This window comes from Centruroides sculpturatus, unplaced genomic scaffold, assembly GCF_000671375.1.
Source record: "Centruroides sculpturatus isolate CEXI.00-Female unplaced genomic scaffold, Cexi_2.0 scaffold1764, whole genome shotgun sequence".
NCBI classification, from domain to species: Eukaryota; Metazoa; Arthropoda; class Arachnida; order Scorpiones; family Buthidae; genus Centruroides; species Centruroides sculpturatus.
In genome coordinates this window covers 78,254-99,001 of record NW_019386083.1, presented here as the reverse complement: position 1 = coordinate 99,001, position 20,748 = coordinate 78,254, and the positions used below count along the sequence as shown (strand labels likewise).

The 20,748-nt window shown below is 33.4% G+C and overlaps 2 protein-coding genes and 2 non-coding genes across 4 annotated transcripts; 1 reads left to right on the top strand and 3 right to left on the bottom strand.

The window, feature by feature from the left end:
* The first annotated feature begins 2,422 nt into the window (after nucleotides 1-2,422).
* On the top strand, nucleotides 2,423-2,495 carry Trnav-cac. Its single transcript has one exon. It is a non-coding gene; the product is annotated as a tRNA-Val (tRNA).
* Nucleotides 2,496-10,868: 8,373 nt separating this feature from the next.
* Trnav-cac lies at nucleotides 10,869-10,941 on the bottom strand. Its single transcript has one exon. It is a non-coding gene; the product is annotated as a tRNA-Val (tRNA).
* A 1,666-nt stretch (nucleotides 10,942-12,607) lies between these two features.
* On the bottom strand, nucleotides 12,608-13,863 carry LOC111613482. Its single transcript, XM_023354837.1, has 2 exons — nucleotides 13,792-13,863; nucleotides 12,608-13,333 (listed from the first exon to the last, which is right to left on the bottom strand). The coding sequence occupies exons 1-2, from the start codon at nucleotides 13,842-13,844 to the stop codon at nucleotides 12,988-12,990; spliced, it is 399 nt and encodes a 132-aa protein (XP_023210605.1). The 5' UTR covers nucleotides 13,845-13,863; the 3' UTR covers nucleotides 12,608-12,987.
* A 2,710-nt stretch (nucleotides 13,864-16,573) lies between these two features.
* LOC111613488 lies at nucleotides 16,574-20,111 on the bottom strand. Its single transcript, XM_023354843.1, has 5 exons — nucleotides 19,981-20,111; nucleotides 19,105-19,427; nucleotides 18,311-18,412; nucleotides 18,015-18,231; nucleotides 16,574-16,596 (listed from the first exon to the last, which is right to left on the bottom strand). The coding sequence occupies exons 1-5, from the start codon at nucleotides 20,021-20,023 to the stop codon at nucleotides 16,574-16,576; spliced, it is 708 nt and encodes a 235-aa protein (XP_023210611.1). The 5' UTR covers nucleotides 20,024-20,111.
* Nucleotides 20,112-20,748: the final 637 nt, after the last annotated feature.

Here is a 20,748-nt window from a genome sequence, read left to right as displayed (position 1 = left end):
AAAAGACACGTTTTTGAAAAAAAAATTTATATGTTCACTACCTGATGAAAGATTTCAATTTTTTATTACTGACAACATCTCTTCATTACAAATTCGGGTAAATTTCATTGTATTTCTGTTCTTCCTAAATATTTAGAATTTATAATTATAAATATTTTAAATTGCATTGAAAAGGCAATATTCTTCAGAGGTTCAGTAATGCAAATGGTGCTTGAATCCTTACATTGTCACGACGTCTTGAAGAGTGATTATAGGTTCATTGATCCCTATAAAATGAAAGGTTTACGCTTTCAAAATTATCTAATTGAAGTACTAGAAACGACTCGTAGATTTTTAGAAATTGTTGAAGTTGACTACCCAACTCGGGAACAAGTCGATAATTGTTTTTTTCGTATGTGTAATTTTGTATTTTAACATACTTATACATTTTATAATATTTATTATATTTATTTTCGTGTAAGAATTGTTTATTTGTTGAAAAAATTCATTTAATAATTGTCTATTTTAGGGCAATCTTCCGTAAATGTATGCATGAAGTTTGCGGAATATTTGGCGAAATTTTTAACTATTTTGATTAAATAAATTTTATTTAGAACGAAACATATACTGTGAAATTTGCAATTTTTATGACATGAAATATATACTTTATTCGTTTAAATATTCTAAAATAAATTTCAAAGTTTAATGACTTTTATATGTAAAATGTGACTTTGTAACTATAATATTTTGACATATGTATAATGTGTTTGTGAATTTATGAGACTATGTATGTATGATTTACTGTTTTAGATATTAGTTTTATTACTATTTACTTTAGTTAAATCAATGATGACTTAATCTTAACCATTGATTTCTAATCTACTAGAGATTTAATATTTGTCTCATTCCATTTTTATGGGTACTTAGTGTCCTTTTTCACGCACATCGGAAGATTGGGCTGCCGGATGATAAGGGTCGTGTCTCGATACTACTGCGACAGAATGTCTATGAAAAATTACTGGAGAATTGCTCACACAGATTCGATAGGCTACCGTCTTGACCATCCCTCTATCTTTAATGGTAAATTAAAAAGAATTATTTTTCTGCTCTCAGAGCGGAAACATGACTATAGAATTAAAAAATATGTAATATATATAATCAATTTCTGATACCTAACTAAACCATTTTTATTATCATACATTTTTGTGTTCAAATAAAGATGTCGATTACACAAATAAATATGTACGGTACAGTATATACTATATTTCCAGATCAACCTAACTTCATTTTCTGTAGTCTGTGTGCCTGTGGTGCGAGCGAGAGCTATAATTGTCCGTAGCTAATGACTTATTCCTCAATCCTCTTAAGATGAGCATGGCCGAAATCACGATGGATTTGATAAGAATTCTCTCTCCGTACTTACCAGTTGGAAATAGTAATTTTAAAAAATGCCCATTGCTTCCTTCTACTGGCTAATGGCTGATGTTCCACATCTAATTCTTTTGTTATATTTTTGCATGGTTTTCTTCTGAAGACTTTTTAATAAATTTTTGACTCTTTACATTGTGTACATTGTCAATTTTTCTTATTCCTATAATTTATGAATTGATTCAACGGGAATTAGTAGAATCGTATGTGTTGTTAGGCTGCAATTTGAAAAACTTGTAGACAGAATTCTTATGTCGTCTCACTGACTGCCTGTCCTGCGTTAATCTCGAAAAAGGTATTAGATAAATGAAACTTAAAACCAGGTATGGAAAGTATACTGTCAAATGACCTGGATTAACTATAAGACAACTTCTGTTTTTTCCGAAAATCATGTTATTTCAAATCAAAATTTTTCTCTAAACACAGATGACCTGCATGGCTATGGTTAACAGGGAAAGTATGATATACAAGAGCAAAACAGTACAGTACTAAAACCAACACATATATTTTATATTAAATAAATTGAAAATATAATTAAAAATTGCATTCTGGCATTGTGACGATATCAGGATATTCGGCATTGTGACAATATTTGTTTTTGGCTACATTAAAGCATTTTTTGAAAACATACAGTAAGATTCCATATTACCACCCGATTTTCTCTAAGCCTACTTTCTGACTTTTTGTACAGAAGCCTTCAAAAACCATACTTATACTTACACTAGCGAAAATCCAATTAGGAACATTTAGTTTAATAGTTACCAGTACTTTTCGCACAAAAAATGTGGGTGTAGTTATGATACCTTGTTTACAATTTACTAAAATGTAATTGGGGTTTCATAATACCACCTTTTCCTTTACATTTAGTATTGCTAGCCACTATATAAAAGATAAAATTAAAAATCAAATTTTGTAAAAATTTAATTTTTACAGAACGGGCGGATTCACTGCTGCAATTGTAGTTAGCACTACAATTGAAGCGCTCTTTGAGAAGTTCCGTGGTTGTGACTATCGAGTGCTTGTGGTGTAGCGGTTATCACGTCCTCTTCACACGCGGCAGGTCCCAGGTTCGAAACCTGGCAAGCACAACTTCAAGATTTTTGTCGCTTTGATCGATCGACATGCTGCATCTTATTATGCAACTGTGCGTTCGAGTCACGTTTCTATGTGTCACAGATCACGTGTTTCGATGAGGTGGGGTCCCGAATATAGTGCATAATTAAAACGGAAATATGTATTTATTAACCTAACTTATCGAGAAAACAAGAAACATAAGTGTCGAGACGGTGACACCGGACTTTGACATCGTCGCTCATAAAGAATAAAGGAAAAAGTATTTACAATAAAGAATGAAAAAAAGGGAATTATTTAAAACGCGACAAGAAAAAATAACCAATGAAACTCAATATGAGCGCGGGTGTCATCGACGAATCGCGATCAAAGTCGAGAAGATAATGTCGGATAAAACCGTCCAAGGCAGATCTTTCTCGCGACCTAACTTGGTCTTAAATTCTATCTCGAGACTGATAAGAGACCAATCGCGGAGCGATGAAGGGAAAGCCCAACCAATCGGAAATGAAATTGAGAACGAGTTGAGGTTATCACGTCCGCTTCACACGCTAAAGGTCTCAGATTCGATTCCTGGCAGACACCCGCTTGTTTTTTGTTTGTGCTGTACGCCACACCTTTTTTTGATTATTTTTTGTTTTTTTTCGCTTTTCAACGTGTTCGTTTTTTTCATTCGAAAGTGTTTTGCTTTTTTCTTTGTATGGCTTTCGCCCACGCTTAAATACAATGAGAAAAAGAGTCATACTCCAAGACCAGGATCGTCACAATACGCCTATGTTAACTCGTTCGTTTACGAAGTACCACCAAGCCATAAAAGAACAATAGATGAACAACTTTAATCCGGTCAATACGGCTTTACTTTTACAGTAACATATTTTCAAATGTCACGTTATTCATGGACTACTCTTTATCTCTATTCTCATAAAATACCGCTGGTTTTCCGTATCGTGAGATCGGGCTGCGAATAGTAGATTGAGATATTTGTAGGGCTTTAGGCTACTATATTTGGGGCGACATATAACTTTTCAAGCTACATTAAAAACGAATTTGAGCTACATTTCCAGGAATTCTGCTTTATTTTTTCTTTAAACCTAGCTGGCAACCATCGTGGTTCTAATTCTACAAGTGCTGTTTAACTGCAGTTTATTTATATTATTATTAATTAATTAATTAAGGAAAATATTGTTTTTTATTCGTAGCCATAGCTTGCTTGTTTGCTTAATAAATTACATCAGTTACATGGCATTTGGCATATTGTATAGAAATATTTAAACCTCGGTTAATTAATACAAAACTCGATAATTTGAAGTGATGATTATTTGGTCTCTTAAATTTCGAAGTAACGAGAACCTTTTGCATTTTATTTGTATTTCCTTTTAATCTTAAATTATTTTAATATGTGTTTTAATCGATATGTTTTCATTTTTCGTTACTATGGAAACCGTGTTAAAGTATTTCGTTTCTACGCCATTTTCTTTTATACGAGATCATCATTTAAACTTAATGCCTTGGAAAACATAAAAGACTAAACCTTCGATTTATCTGATAGCATATCAAATGTTCTGTTTTTGCTGAAGCATTTATTATTTCGATAATAAGTCTTTTTATGTGAATGAACGAAAAAATTTACGGTACCGCATTTTCAATTGGTTTCTACTTGCCCAATGAAATTGTGCCATTTAGTATCATTCGAATATAGTGATAAACCTGACAATTGTAGGCTAAAAACCAAACTTTTTATATGGTTTTTCTTTTAAAATTTTTTACACTATGGTATTTGATTTATGTAAATACAAAAGTTAACTTAGATTGTCCAATTGGTATGATAAACCCTTACCTAACACATTTTTAAAATTCTCTATTCATCTACTGTACACAATTTAAAGAATTTTTAAAATTTGCATGGCAGTTGGTGTTTTAAACCCTTACGTAAGATAACATTCGTAGTGTGAGAATCCGAATTCGGACTTTTCGGGTGTTTATATCATTTCACACTGTAGCTATACTTTCGTTTAATATCTGACAACTTTTACACTTGGGAGCTAAACATCTGCTAAGTTCTCAGACTTAATAACGACGCTTTCTCATCACCTTTCGACCTAGTATCGCGATTTTAACAGTTCAACATTAGACAAGAACAACAAAGTGAGTCAGTGGTCGCCAGTTCTTCCATCGTATTACTTCTACGTAATATTTGTGCTCCTTGGGATACCTCTTCGCTTGTGAATATCAAGAATCGCCTAATATCAAAAGAAAAAAGTCAGAACTATTGGACTTAACACTACCTTCCCGAACTTTCTGTCTTACCGACTGGATCAAGATCAAGATATCAAAAAAAGTATTTGTCGCCACGCGTATGAATTGTAAACTCTCTCTCTCGAGAACGCTCAGTTAACGTTACTATCGAACTTTACTATCAACATATTGTAAAATATGTATTCCCTATCATTACCCATTAAACATTTGTTACGTTAATTTAGTTTACGAAGGAATCGCTTCCGGTGCGCTGTCTCTTCTTCCATCCCGACTCTGTTCGCTCACACACGCGACCACTCACACGCCCGAACGAAACGGTTTCTGTGTCTAGCCGTGAAGACAAGGTGGTGTCAGTCCTGACGAAACCTGTCATTGCGATCTTCGCCGACGCGATGTCGACCCTTCGGTCACGTGGTGCCGAAGTATAGGGAGGCCCTTCGGCATTGTCACAGTAGTTATATAAATCAAATACTATAGTATAATATAAGGGTTAGAAGTAAAAAGAATCTAATTATCTTAATGTTTGTTGTCATTTTTTGCTTAACGTAAACAATTAAATTTATTAAAATAATTGCATATATGACGTTCGTGTTTTAAAAAGTAAAGTAATAAGGTTATAGGATAATAAAAAAAGCGTTGGGGATATTTCTTCCAAAAAGCAAAAAACTAGATAATTGAATTTGGCAAAACTTTAAAGACAACTGAAAAAATAAACGTAGAATCATGCAGACCTTTCAGTTTTTTGTCAAATACAACCATGCAGCGCATCTACGTTCTTTCTCTGATCTAATTCTCGCTGCATAATCTTATCTATAACTTATTTAACACTTTATTTCCCCATAGAAAACAATTTCTACTTCGTTCTAATTGTATCCTTCTGACCAAAAACACGCTGTCCTTTCGCATCAAAATTTACTGTATATTTAATGAATAACTCGAATATGTTTAGTAATAATATTTATTACAACATTTTACAAATTTTAAAAATATTAAAATATCTATTATTAAGATTATTAAGGAAAGAATTGATTTTAAGAAATAAAAGAAATTATGAAGAAATTTCCAGAGATTAATTAAACTTGTATATGTGTAAATATGTTCACCATGACAATTCGTTAGTGATAATTTGTCGTACCGTTCTTTGTCAAAATTGGTGCCATACAAATGATGGTCTGTAGATTTTTCTTCGTTAATGGACGTGTTGACCACCAACGATTAATCGTGCTTCGACACATCGCCATGTGTTGCCTTGTCCTGGTTAGGAATATTCCCTGGATATACTCTAATATTGTTTCTTTTATCACCGTGACGAATTATCGCCATTCGTGGTAAATATTTTTGACATAATCGGGATGATAAATGACATTATCTTCTGAAAAGTTCTCTTCGTCAACGAGTAAAAGGATTTGTCGAAGTTCGTCAAACGCTGAGATTTCGTCACGCTTTGGAAATAATTTTATGCACAAATCACTGGAGTTGTTGTCCGAGTGATCCGTATCTAAATATTCCTTCGAGTTGCTTTCGTCTCCAGATGCAAGACATTCCTTTGAAGATTGTATTAGGTTCATGTCGGCTTGTCTGAGATCCATTTCACACTCGATTTTTTCTGGTAACATTTCTGGGTGTGAAATGTGGATAGTTGGATGTCTGATAGTTACTTTTGGTGGCTTCCTTTCGTCTTCAAATTTGACTTTTGCCGGATAATCCGGAAAGATAAATTCTTCTTCCACTTGTGTTTCTTTATCGTGTTTATATTTATTTGGACGAGAACGATTATTCTCAGATAAAGCAAGTTCCTCGTGAGTACTCAGAAGCGGTATTAGAAAATCGTTTTTGTCTTCTAATACGGCTAGAATTTTTTTCTTCGTGGCCGGTAATGCAAGACTTTTTATTTCAATTTCATCTTCCTGATCGTAGCATTTAATTACTTTTACTATAACGATTAGGACGACGCAAATCGCTAGAAATGTCCCAAAGAAAGTAGTGATGTAGGAAAATATTTGAGGTTTGACGATCCAGGAAAATTTGAAGTTGAAATCCTTTTTGTCGATTCTAAAACTTGTGTCAGTACCGTTTACAGATGCTTTGTTTTTTGATGTTCGATGTTTATCATTTAAATCTTTGTATTTTCTAATTTTCTTTTCGTAATATTTCTGAATATCGAATGTGGAGTAGTGTTCTTTCTGTAGATGACGCGAATTTTCAACGATGATTTTGTTGAAAGTCTTCTGTGAATGATCGGTGGTTTTAGTATCCAGCTTGTCTGGTCCACTTAATCCATATCTTTTGTATAATTGTTTTAAAATTTGCCATTTTCGTCTGGCTTTTGCAGACCTTTCATTTGATATTCCTTGTGGTGTGGTTTTGAGTCTCTCTTTGTCATCAGGCCCAACATCGAAGTTAGATAAAAGTTTTCTCAACAAAGAAGGCATTTCGGGTAGCTGTCGACTTTCCTTTTTTGTTTCTCCTTTTCCTCGATAATTAATGTTACTGTCTTGAAAGTGGATTTGTTCTGAAGTCTGTTTCGGTAGTTTTGACACAGTCCGGTATCTCGTGATGAAATTTCTCATTTCATCTTGTTTTTCGGATGGAATCGCAGCTTCTGCATTGTTTAATTCCTCCGCTGGGTAATTATGGTCATATTTGAGTAGTGAAATTTCTCTCGAATCAGCTGATAATTCGAAAAATTTCAATATAAACAGATAAATTACGAATATTTTCATATTTTTAAACTTTAGCATTTATTTTAGAAAAATATCGCTTTCAATCGCTCCGCAAATAGCAACGATAATGATCCGTCTAACAATATTGAAACATTAATTGTTACTGTAATAATAAACAATTTTTATATTTTGTAAAATTGATAAATATACGAATAAGTTATAATTTAGAAATCTGATTTTTAATAGAAATATAAAGCAATAGAGCACAGTCAATTTTATGAGGTAATTAAACAACAAATTATAACGTTAAAACTGACTGAAATGTCACACCATTCAAGTCTATAACTGACACTATCGAAAAAATAAAACGGAGACACAAATGATTGAAAAAAGAAAATAACTGAGTGGGCATCGTACCTATACAGAAACAGAGAGGGGCAGCTGCCTATACAAGACAAATTAAACTGTAGTAATTGACACACAGACACAAGTCGATCAATGCCTGCATCGAAGATAAAACTTCAGGCTGCCAAAAAGTAGGATTGATGGGACTCGAATGCATTCTACTGTATTGCAAATGGTTATCTCACTTATTCTCCTGAGAGCAATTTTTGCTCTCTTTTCAGTATATTTACCTACAGCAATTAATATTTTTACATTCAGCAAATTCACTAATCTACGCGATGCTTCATCGCATATTGCGAGTCACTACGTGTTCTGACTGAGGTGGGGTGATAATTTTACGTGTTTTGAATAAGAAAGAAAGTGAGCAATAATTATGAACAAAACTGTGCTTGAAGAAAGTGGATATTTCTTTAAATGGAACTACATTTTGAGCCGTTCCAATCGGTCCTGGATTTATTTCGAGTAAAAGAATACTGAAGAGACAGTAATTTCCGACATTGTCTCGATTCTATTTCGTGTAATTCGTGCGAAAAAGACTTTTCTTCGATTTTTATTTTCTTTGACAGTAGGCAATATTCGTCCCGTCGAATTATCTCCGACATCATCGATTACCAATATTTTCGGTAATCGATGATAAACACAAACGATTTACTACAGATTAACTGAGTTTCTTAAAAATTATTCATTTTCCATGGCCCATTATCTTTCGAATAAAGGGTTTGCGGTGGTCTTGCGTCAAGATATACGCGTACTAATGATGAAAAACACCCTGCTTAATAGTTGTAGAATGCAGCCGATATTATTACCGCCGGATAGTATAAGCTACACTACAGACAATAGGCGAAATGGATCAATAAATGGTTCATATCGACGTTCGTCGATAACGTGTATTACGCAGTGTATGATTAATCTTGCATATTCGACCCGATATGTTAAAAAACGTTTTGTACAGACTGCAATACAACTGTCCTGCACAAAGAATAAAGTGCAGGACAGTTGTATTGCAGTTTGTACGGAATAGTTTTCTAATATCGTGTCACATTTTCTCTGAAGCACGATATTTGCTGATTCGTGCAAGTGATACGTATTGTGTCGATCCTGTCCTTAAGGTGTGACTGTTTTTCGCATTGTGTTTAGGCGTGGGCGAAAACCATACGGCGAGAAAAAACAGAAGATAAGTCTCGAACGAAGAGAACGAACACGTTGAAAAGCAAGAGAAAGTAAAGAAGCAAACAAAAAATAATCAATAAATGTGTGGCTTAGGTCACAAGTGTGAGGCGGGATTTTGTCGGATTTGTACGGGCGCTTAAACATCTAAATTTTCGGTTAATTAACTTCGGAAAAAAGCCGAGGAATTTAAACTATATCGGATTTCACCGTTTGTGTAACAACTAGCTGAGGAAGTTTACATTTGAGTGTGAAGAATGCACCGTCATCGTCAACAAGAGTCGATGACGTGTCAGCTCTCGCACGAAAAGATATAAAAGGGGAGGTCACCGGAAGCTGAGGTCGTCCACACATGGAAGGTATTCTTAGTACTTGTGTTCGTCGATCTCCATGCCAAGGACTGTGATCCCGTCGGAGAAGACATAGAAGACACCACACCCTTCCATACAGACGACGTTCGCCAACTCTCCCTTCCACTTACAGGTATTTAAGGGTTAAGGACGCCTGTCAACTTACCAACGCTCTCCCTACTCGATTTGCCCTACTCGCCATTCAACAGATTCATCGGGACTTACCAGCCTGTGCCGATTAAGTGGTCGATGACAGATAAAACCCTGACCCGCGGCTTATCTCACAAGCAAAAAATGAGCTTGTGTCTGCCAAAAATCGAACCTGAGACCTTCTGCGTATAAAGCGGACGTAATAACCGCTACATCACAGACACCTGCCGAAAGAGGTGAAACGACTAATTCTTTTGAAGACAAAGTCCTTTCCAAAAAAATATAGGAACCACCATTTATTAACTTTGTGTTCCAGACATTACACTTTTGGCGACTGACCTTTCTTTTTAGGCTACTGGCCACCAAACAGTCCTTTAAAAAACACAGAAATATCCAATTAAAAATATAAACATTTTTAAAAAACAGGAACTGGTGATATTCGGACGTCTTCTCTTTTCCATCATACCTTCTTGGGTTTCGGCTTTTCTCTACAACGGAATAAGCGCTGGTAAAATGCAGATGAGGAAAGCTGGCCCATGGTGACGATACTTTAAAATTCTTGTTGTAAATTTTCGTTCGATGGAAATAATTAATCATAATTATCTCCATCGGACGAAAAATTACAAGGTGAAACGACATTTCTTCTTCTTGAATAGATGTTGGGCCGTAATCAAAACTGATTTTCCTTCTAGATTTGCAGACATTATCGGACAGTTTGAGTGAAAATTTTCATAAAGATTCAACCAGGCGAAAATACCAGAAAGACGTTTGCAATCTTCCAGTGCCAAAAAACGAATGCGAGTTGTTTCTCTGTATAAACGGCGAAGCAACTTAATAATTGAAAATCACGTTACCAGAGGATAAGATTAGAAAACGAATTTGCAAGTTAGATCTGAGCGAAATTGCTACTTCCAAAGAGAAGACAAATGCGTCGGACGTGAGTGTTCGTGGTCGTAAGGTTAACGTGTTTTTATCGTGATAGGAATGACGATAAAAGAGTTAGGTCGCGAGAAAGATCTGCTCTGGACAGTTTATCCGACATCATCCTCTCGACTCGTCGATGACATAGACACCCGCGTTCATATTGCTCCCCCCTTTTTTTTATCGCGTTTTAAATTTTAAACAATTCCCTTTTTTTCATTATTTATTCTAAACACCTTTTCCTCTATTCTTTATGAGCGACGATGTCAAAGTCCGGTGTCACCGTCTCGACACTTATGATGCTTGTTTTCTCCATAAGCTAATTTAATAAATACACATTTCCGTTTTAATTATGCACTGTTTTCGGGACCCCACTTAATCGAAACACGTGATCTGTAACAGATAGAAACGTGACTCGAAAGCACAGCTGTATAATAAGGTGCCGCATGTCGATCGAGCAAAGCGACAAAAAACTCGAAGTTGTGCTTGCCAGGTTTCGAACCTGGGACCTTCCGCGTGTGAAGCGGACGTGATAACCACTACACCACAAGCACTCGATATTCACGACCACGGAACATTTTTAAGTCCGCTTAAATCGTTGTGCTAACTTCAATTGCAGTAATGAATCAGTCAGTTTTTCTACAAAATCCGTCCGTTTTGTAAAAATTTAATTTCTAATTTTAGCCCTTATATAGTGGCTAGCAGTTCTAAATGTAATTGCGATATTGAAAATTTATTTGAAAAAAGTTTTCGCTTGAGATCATATAATGAAAAAGAAAACATTACGAAAGGAGAAAGCCCAATGCCTAAGTTAAATATAAACGCTTCAATAATAAAAATTTGTTCGACATTTTCGAACAAATTAGTATGTGAAATAAGAATGGCTTTGACAATTTAGCTGGCAAAAGACCCTAAAAATCGTCGATTCTCTCGTACTTGAAAAAATTTAAAAATCAAAGACGAATAGAATTTAACATTAGTAAATAATACAAAATAAATATTAAAGATTATAACGAGATAGTTACGGCTAATAGATATATTTAATATATGCTATATGTTTCTATCAAAGCGAGTATCGGCATTTAAAGGGTATAGGAAAACTATTGTTTTTAATAACAGAATTAATTATATTGAACTTGTTTATTTATTAATTACGTCAGATAAATAACCAATAGAAATACATTTTAGAAATTAACTGATTGCCCCTGGAAGTCAACTTCTTAAAAAAACACATTATCCCTATCATCAAATTTCACAACACACCACTTGTATAAAAGTCACTTTACAATTCATTTTCTATTACACTTCGAGATAAAATAAAATAAAACGAAAACCACGATGCAATCGATCTATATTTTGAGGCATATGGAGGCAGTTGCCACCGTGTAAGAGATGTTAAAAATTCCTTCTCGAACTTTTTCATTCAGTTTGCGGTCGCGGGTTTACACCTCAACACGAGGAGTTTTTCGGGTTTTGTTCACTTGTCTAATACCAAAATAAAGGCTAGTTTCCTATAGAAAGTCCTGGCAAGCAATACCTATTGGTAGATCACTCCTGTATTACATTGCTTTATCCAACTATTGCGTATAGAAAAATATTTTAATTTTTCTCTTTTAAATGTAGTATATTTAGGTTATTTATTTATTTATTTCCAGAAAAATCAACATGGCATTAGAAGTGCACATGGTTGTATTCATCGTCTTCCTTACTGTAGGTTCCGTAATGGTATTTGTAGGATTGGTTCTATATTGCTTGATCAAACCCGATCTATGCGATCAGTTAGTGACGTCGGTTCTTCCGCCGCCCACGGCGTATGTTCCAAGCGCACTTTCTTTTTCAGATTCGAAGTTAATGCTCTATAGCCCCACTTGGAAAGGTATTAAAATATATAAGGGTTCTTGGGACTAAATATTTCTTTAAACCTGTAAAACTTGAATGGTATGAAATTTTATTTTTCATGCCATTGTTTTGCAACAAACTTCGAACTGTTTAAAGTTATAGTTGTCTCATTAAATTTAAATATTTATCTTTCGTTATGAATCGGGTACATTTTTTCTGTTTTCGTCATCTGTCATAACTGTTATAAACATTATTAATTATAAATTCATAAAAAAAATGCGCAACTTTAATAAATATCGAGTCTATAAACATATAATATAAAATTTAATTAGTTTTATTAAATGTACAAATTTAATTGTTGAAGTAATAATGATTGTGGAGTACACAAACCGAGTATGTGTATGCCTTTTAGTGGCGAATATTCGTTATTTCTCGGTTTTTAGCAGTAGAACACCAAATGAAATACAGTGTAAATGTCTGTAGAATATAAGTTGTTTTGACCAGTTATAGTCGTTTAAACAGCCTTTAATTAAACACGAGAACACTGCTTGATGTCACTTTCGTTGTTCTATATGCTCTTTAACCGAATCTCGAATGGTGTCGAAGTATCTGTCCGTAAATTGGGATGGAAAGTCAAGTCCAGTCGATTACATCGTTGCCGGGAGAAAGGTCAATTCGGGTGAAAGGTCACTTCCGAATGGCGATGTTACATTCGATGGAAAGTCGTAATCTGCGCAACAAGGCCTGGCCAGAGAAGAGGTTTATGTCTTCCAGCAGCAAAACAACCTTTTCCACCAAGGCCTTTTACGCTGGACGAGCTCTTCCACCATTTCTTCGGACTCCTTTCTGTCCACTCCGGTCTCACCCGACGGTGTCTCCACCATCCATTCCGGAACTTCCGGATATCGCCCCTCCAAATATTGGACGAGAGACGAGGCGGTGTCGTCCGGAGTTACGACCACCACCCGTTTGACGTCCGGTGTATGACACTTTTCCTGCGCATCTTTCGGAAGCACCCTTATGACACCTGGCCAAGACCAGGCGTCATCCTCGGACTCTGCATTGTCCGAAATGTGCAACTTCTTCAACTCTCTGAAATTTTCCATTCTGCAAAGGAAAATGAGACAATTAATTAAGAAATATTCCTATTCTAATCTAAATTGTAAATTTATAATGCAAAAATGATTAATTCCTGTTAAGAAAGAATATTATTGTATATAATAATTTTAATCTTTTCATTGATTTTTAATGTTCGATAGAGGAAATAGTTTATAAAAATTGTACTATTCTGTTGACTGCCGTAACACAAAACAACTGCGAAAATAGAGGAATTATTTTAATTATTTAAGATTCAGACGATATTAATATATATACGTATGTAATTTATAAACTACAGCGGGGAATAACAGATTTATTAATTTTTATTTTGCCATTGGAAAATTCAAAATAGAAAGATGCGAATCCTCCGAAGAAAACCGTTGAATTCTTATCGCCGCCAACTGTGATATTTTGCTGATTAAACTTAAAGAGTATTTAAATCTACAAAGATCATAGTGTAAACTTACATCGCTTTAAGCAATCTCTGCAAACGAAGCAAAACTTGAAAAAGCACTCGCATTAAACAATCGCACGAGCCAACAATATATTCTCTCTCAACAACGAAAAAATTTTATTGTTGCATAGTGACTCGATTTAATGTTAAAAATTTGCACTTTGCTGCCAATTTCGTCATTTCCGTGTCTGCCTTTCTAAAAGAGAGTGATTTTGACCGATTATTGCACGAGTTTCTCTCATGGAAAAAAAAATCAAATTTGACCATAAAATTTTAATTTTCTAAATAAAAAGTTTAGTTCAAAAGTTTTTCTATAGCGAAGAAATTGCTGAAATTTGCATCTGGGATGCATATATAATGGAGTTTGGAGCCGTCACGTGATACAGCAATGACGTTATGTTTCGCATGACGTAATTCATCTTTTTAATTAATTAATACAATCCGATCTTCGTAATAAACCAAAAAAAGTACAACATTACCTAAGTTAGATGTATGTATACGTAACTGCCAAGTGTCGTAACAACTGGTAGAACGGCCTAGGAGTGTATATCGAACAAACAAGCATTCTCATTTATATGTATACATTGACTAGCAGTTGAGCCCAGCCTGCTCGGGTAAAAAGTAACAACAAATATTAAGAACATTACATTTTTTATATTATATCATATTATAGAGTTTGATTTATATAACTATTAATGTTATCTTACGCAAGGGTTTGAAACACCAACTGCTACGCAGTTTAGAAATATTTTAAATTGTGTACAGTAAAGAAATAAATAATTTTGAAAATGTGTTAGGTAAGGATTCATTATACCAAGTGGACTGTCTAAGTTTACCTTTGTATTTACATAAATCAAATACTATAGTGTAATAAATATTAAAACAAAAACCATATAAAGAGTTTTGTTATTTTGGCCTACCATTATCATGTTTATCATTATACTCAAACGGCACGAAATGGNTAAACAATTTTGAAAATGTGTTAGTAAGGGTTTATTATACCAAGTGGACTGTCTAAGTTAACCTTTGTATTTACATAAATCAAATACTATAGTGTAATAAATATTAAAACAAAAACCATATAAAGAGTTTGGTTATTTTGTCCTACCATTATCATGTTTATCATTATACTCAAACGGCACAAAATGGCACAATTTAATAGATCAAGTAGACACTAATGTGGTATCTTAGATTTTCTAGATACCATAATTATTTTTTACCTCTAAGAAAGTGTTCCATTCACGGGCGAATATCAAATGATCATATGACAACGAATCAAATTTTGCGAAAAAGGACTGACTGGGCACCCTCGATAACTACTTAAAACATATTTTGTGCGGACCGAGAACCTCGTATTTTGGATTTTCCAATTCCAATGCCATCGTACCGCTGGCGCGATAGAAATTCGGGATCGTTTCGGAAGGGGTTTGAAGTAATTCGAGGAATAATTGTTAAATGTAGTCATGCAGCGCGGCTACATTCTTTCTCTAATATGATTCTCGCTGCATAATCTTATCACTAACTTTTTAATACAGCCGTAGAAATGCCTATGTTAAATCTTTAAAAGAATAGCATAGATCATAGTATTTTCGTTAATTTGGAAATTCACTATATCGATATCACTATATCAACAGTCCATTCTACATAATAAAGTATTTTCAACGATTGGAAACCTCGAAGTAATTTTTACAAAGGGGTTAATGTAGATATGTCAGGACTTTACTGAATTATTGTACTTATAAATGTTCTCAGGGTTGACCAAGTAAAAAACAAACAATATTGAAATGTAACAAAAAGGTTCAAACTCGCAATTGCCTGGGGAAGAAGCAATAGATCATAAAATATACTTATATACCCTTCAATCTTTTACTCGTTTTTTTAATATACGAGAAATAAAATAATATAGAAAATAGATACACGTAACTAAGATAAACAACCAATGATAATGCAATGATATTATTGGAAAAATCACATTCGAATCCTTTCCATTGTGTCTTACATGCTCATATACTAACAAAAACTGCAATACTCATTTGAAATAATTGCAAAAATGTAATTCAAACAGCTACAATTCTTAAAATTTTCATACCAGCTGTCATTAATGCAAAGTATGTGTACATAAAAGAGTTTACAAAATAATTCGTTACGAAGAACCAATGAATATAAGTCCTACTTGGTAGCATCCTAGGTACCGGCATTAAATTAGTGTGGCGATATGATGATACCAATGAAATAAAAATCATTTTCTTTTCTCTCAACACAATAAAGATACTAGTTTTAAGTATTATGATTTTAGAACAAGCAAACAGCCATCCCCAGAACAAACTGGGTTTTCCAGAATTGGCTCTAAGGTTCATTCATGACTTGTACAAGAGAAATGTTCTAAGAGTGTCACTAAGGCTGAACACTGCCAAAGCCGAATTCCAGATCAATGGTTTCTTAAATACTTAATGAAATTTTTCATGAAGTGCCGAATGCCGAATATCACAATTACGTATATCGTAGACCAATACAGGAAATGGTGCTAATAATTGTTCAACCAGAGCCAAACTCGTTAGTGTAAATTGTAAGTTATTTTTTAATAATTACATGAAACATTAAAATAGAAGCTGTGCAGTAACTTTACGAATCAAATGTTTAAGAAAAAATATTCCTAAACATTAACAAGTAATTATTTATTGTGATATCGACACAATGCCGGAATGTAATTTTTAATTATATTTTAAATTTATTTAATATAAAATATATGTGTTGGTTTCAGTACTGTTTCGCTCCTGTATATCATACTTTCCCTGTTAACAACAGCCGTGCAAGTCATCTGTATTTAAAGAAAATATTTTGATTTCAAATAATATGACTTTCGGAGGAAACAGAAGTTGTCTTATAGTTAATCCAGGTCATTTGACCGTAAACCTTCCATACCTGGTTTTAACTTTCATTTATCTAATACCTTTTACGAGATTAACGGAGGACAGGCAGTCAGTGGGACGACATAGGAAATCTGTGTACAGCTTTTTCAAATTGCAGCCCAACAACACACACGATTTTACTAATTCCCGTTGAATCAATTTATAAATTACAGGAATAAGAAAAATTGACAATCTACACAATGTAAAGAGTCAGAAATCTATTAAGAAGTCTTCAGAAGAAAACTATGCAAAAATATAAATAAAAATTTTAGAAGTGTAGCATTAGCCGTAAGAAGCAATAGGCATTTTTTAAAATTACTGTTTCCAACTGGTAAGCACGGAGAGAAAATTCTTATCAAATCCATCATGATTTCGGCCATGCTCATCTTAAGAGGATTGAGGAATAAGTCATTAGCTACGGACAATTATAGCTCTCGCTCGCACTACAGGCACACAGACTACAGAGAATGAAGTTAGGTTTATCTGGAAATATATTATATACTGTACTGTATATATTTATTTGTGTAATCGACATCTTTATTGGAGCACAAAAATCTATGATAAAAAAATGGTTTAGTTAGGTATCATAAATTGATTATAAATTCTTCATGTTTGCATATGTATATGCAAATATATATTTCATATTTTTCATTCTATAGTCATATTTCCGCTGTGAGAGCAGTACAAGGACCCTTTTCAATTTACCATCGAAGATAGATGGATGCTCGAGACGGTAGCCTATGGAATCTGTGTGAGCAACTTTCCATTAATTTTTCATGGGCATTCTGTCGCAGTTGTGTCGCGATACGACCCTTATCATCCAGCAGCCCAATCTTTCGATGTGCATGAAAAAAAGACATTAAGTACCCATAAAAATGGAATGAGACAAATATTAAATCTCTAGTAAATTAGAAATCAATGTTTAAGATTAATTCTTCATTGATTTAACTCAGATATTATTTCTATTACTATTTATTTAAAACATTAAATCATACATACATAGTCTCATAAATCCGCAAACATATTGTAACTATAATATTTTGACATATGTATTAAAGTCACATTTCACATATAAAAGTCATTAAACTTTGAAATTTATTTTAAAATATTTAAACGAATAAAGTATATTTTTCATGTCATAGAAATTGCAAATTTCGCAGTATTTGTTCGTTTCAAATACAATATATTTAATGAAAATAGTTAAAAATTTCGCCAAATATTCCGCAATCTTCATGCATACATTTACGGAAAATTGCCCTAGAATAGACAATTATTAAATGAAATTTTTCAACAAATAAACATCATCATTACATAAAAATAAATATACTAATGTTAAAAAATGTATAAGTATGTNTAGTTGGGTAGTCAACTTCCACAATTTCTAAAAATCTACGAGTCGTTTCTAGTACTTCAATTAGATAATTTTGAAAGCGTAAACCTTTCATTTTATAGGGATCAATAAACCTACAATCACTCTTCAAGACGTCGTGACAATGTAAGGAGTTAAGAATCATTTCCATGGCTGTAACTCTGAAGAACATTCCCTTTTCCATGCAATTAAAAAAAAAAATTATAATTATAAATCTGAATATTTAGGAACAACAGAAATACAATAAAAATTACCCGAATTTCTTCAATTCTTGTTAGATGTGTTTCTAGCGACCATCTTAAATAATATGATGCGAAATCACGCATTATGTTTACTTCATAATTAATATCATTCAACTGCAAAAAAAAATTTTATATAAAATATTAGAACAAATAAACCTCGATTGTAATGGAATATTTTAAATACAGTATATATGATCATGTATAAACTTCACTTCTCCATTTCTTTACTGCATGTTATTGTACAACTTGATTTATTTGTACACAGCAAACAAACATGAAATCGATGCCTCTCAGGAGAGCTTTCTATGAAAAACTACCCATTTAGATGTTATAAATGTGAATAAAACCCAGAATAAAACATGGACGGACGAATGTTTATGGATCTTTAATTTTCTCAGTTTGCTAGTCTGGCTGAAGAGAGTATGAAAAGCCTCGAGATTCTATTGTACAGCAAGAAGTTCTTGCCGTACAATAAGATTCCATACAAGTGCATTCTATTTTAATACTTATGTACTGTATTTTAAATATTAAGAGTTGACAGACTTTTTCTATAACAGTTAATAACTTACCGGGATAGTAGAATATTATCGGATGACAATTTTATAAAAATTAATTTCAACACACAGTCTGTCTAAATTGAGAACCGCCGTTTAGTATTCCAGAATAAAAAACATTTACGACATCAAAAAGAAGCCTAAAAACAAAGGTCGGGTCGTCAAATGTTTGTATTCTGGAACACTAAAAGTGAATAAACGACGGTTCCAGTTTAGACAGACTGTGTCTTCACATGAATTTTCACAACTTACCGTAATATCACTCTCGCTTACTACTGTTCTACGTAAATGAGGAATCACATCTTTCGTATACCATCGATCTTCGTATCTTCCATACATTTTAGGTTTTAATTCAGCCTTTTTATACAACATTTCTAAATGACAATATTTACATCCAAATCCATCTGGATTCACGTCCGTATTACATAAACCATTCATATTATCACAAACGTAATCTTGTCTCTCTCTAATACTGCTTATGAAAAACTCTATGCAATTTTTGCAGGCAGGACCTCCGTAATAGTCTGTCCACGCTTGACGTTTTCCACATACACAGACTGACATGATATTTCTACCTGCAAGACATTCATTACTTTTAGTTTCTTTACAATAAGTCGTTTTTCAAGAGTTTTACAGTATTAATCTATATACAGTAGAACCCCTCTAATCCGTCACCTTTGGGTATGGGGATATGGTCGGAACGCAAAAAAGACTCGGATTATCAGAAAAAAGTAAAATAAACAATCTTCCCCTTTTCTGTCTTTGTAGCACTGCTAATTTTTTATTTAATGAAAGAGTAACGTGTTTACGTTTCACTCCTAACATGTTAAAAACACAAACAAAACTGTACACGTACACACAATGTACAACGTATACTATAACGAACACAGAAGAACGCCACGAAAGGTGAATCACCGACGAGTCAGGACAAGTTTCTTGACTCTGACCACGGTCGGATTAACCGGAGTGACGGACTAGCCGAGGACGGACTAGAGGGGTTCTACTGTATAAAATTAAAAACAGATAGTAACTGATCATTAATATTATCTATACTCTATTTTATGAATGTAAATTAATATTAAAATTAATGAAAATAAAAATAAACGTGCAAAACATTATCTACGTTACCTCTAATATATCTAAAATTTTCTATTTGTTCTATAGTTGCCATGATCGTAGATTATTTAAAAGATTAAAATACAATCAAATTCGATGAGCAAGAAATGTAAATTGAAACTTGAATTTTCTACAGGTATGTTTTTACTCTTATATTATGTTTAACTGATTTGCATAATATTCACGTATCATTACGAACTCTCACTCGATTTATCTAATTATTATCTAATTAACAATGTTAGAAATATAAAAAATATTTATTAATTTTTACTCAAATATTTAATGATCTGAATAGTAATTTAGCAATTAAAGGGGTGTGATTACAATAATTGCAATTTACATTTACACGATTATCTTTATTATTGTTAATGTAACAATTCTATTGACGTGTATAATATTATGATTTAGTTTATCTGGTGAATATTTATTGTTTCATGTAAATACATCTTTCTACGATAACTTGTCTTGTATCCGGTAGTTGGGCATGAGCTTCTAGCCCAGAGATGTCCAACCCGCGACCCATTGCACCCATAATTCTTTAGATATATTTTTATTTATTTTGGTAAAGTATGTCGTNGTTGGGCATGAGCTTCTAGCCCAGAGATGTCCAACCCGCGACCCATTGCACCCATAATTCTTTAGATATATTTTTATTTATTTTGGTAAAGTATGTCGTGAAAATTATTCTGTTTCACTGGATACACTTTGATGTCGTAATGACGTTATTGGTGACATAATTTGTAACTGACTAATAAAAAATGTTGCTGATGTAGCCTATCA

Excerpts from the sequence above, each read along its gene's own strand:
- LOC111613482 (XM_023354837.1), bottom strand. The coding sequence starts at position 13,844 with ATGCGAGTGCTTTTTCAAGTTTTGCTTCGTTTGCAGAGATTGCTTAAA. Across the intron at positions 13,334-13,791 it reads CAGAGATTGCTTAAAGCGAT|AATGGAAAATTTCAGAGAGT; the intron begins GTAAGTTTACAC and ends TTTCCTTTGCAG.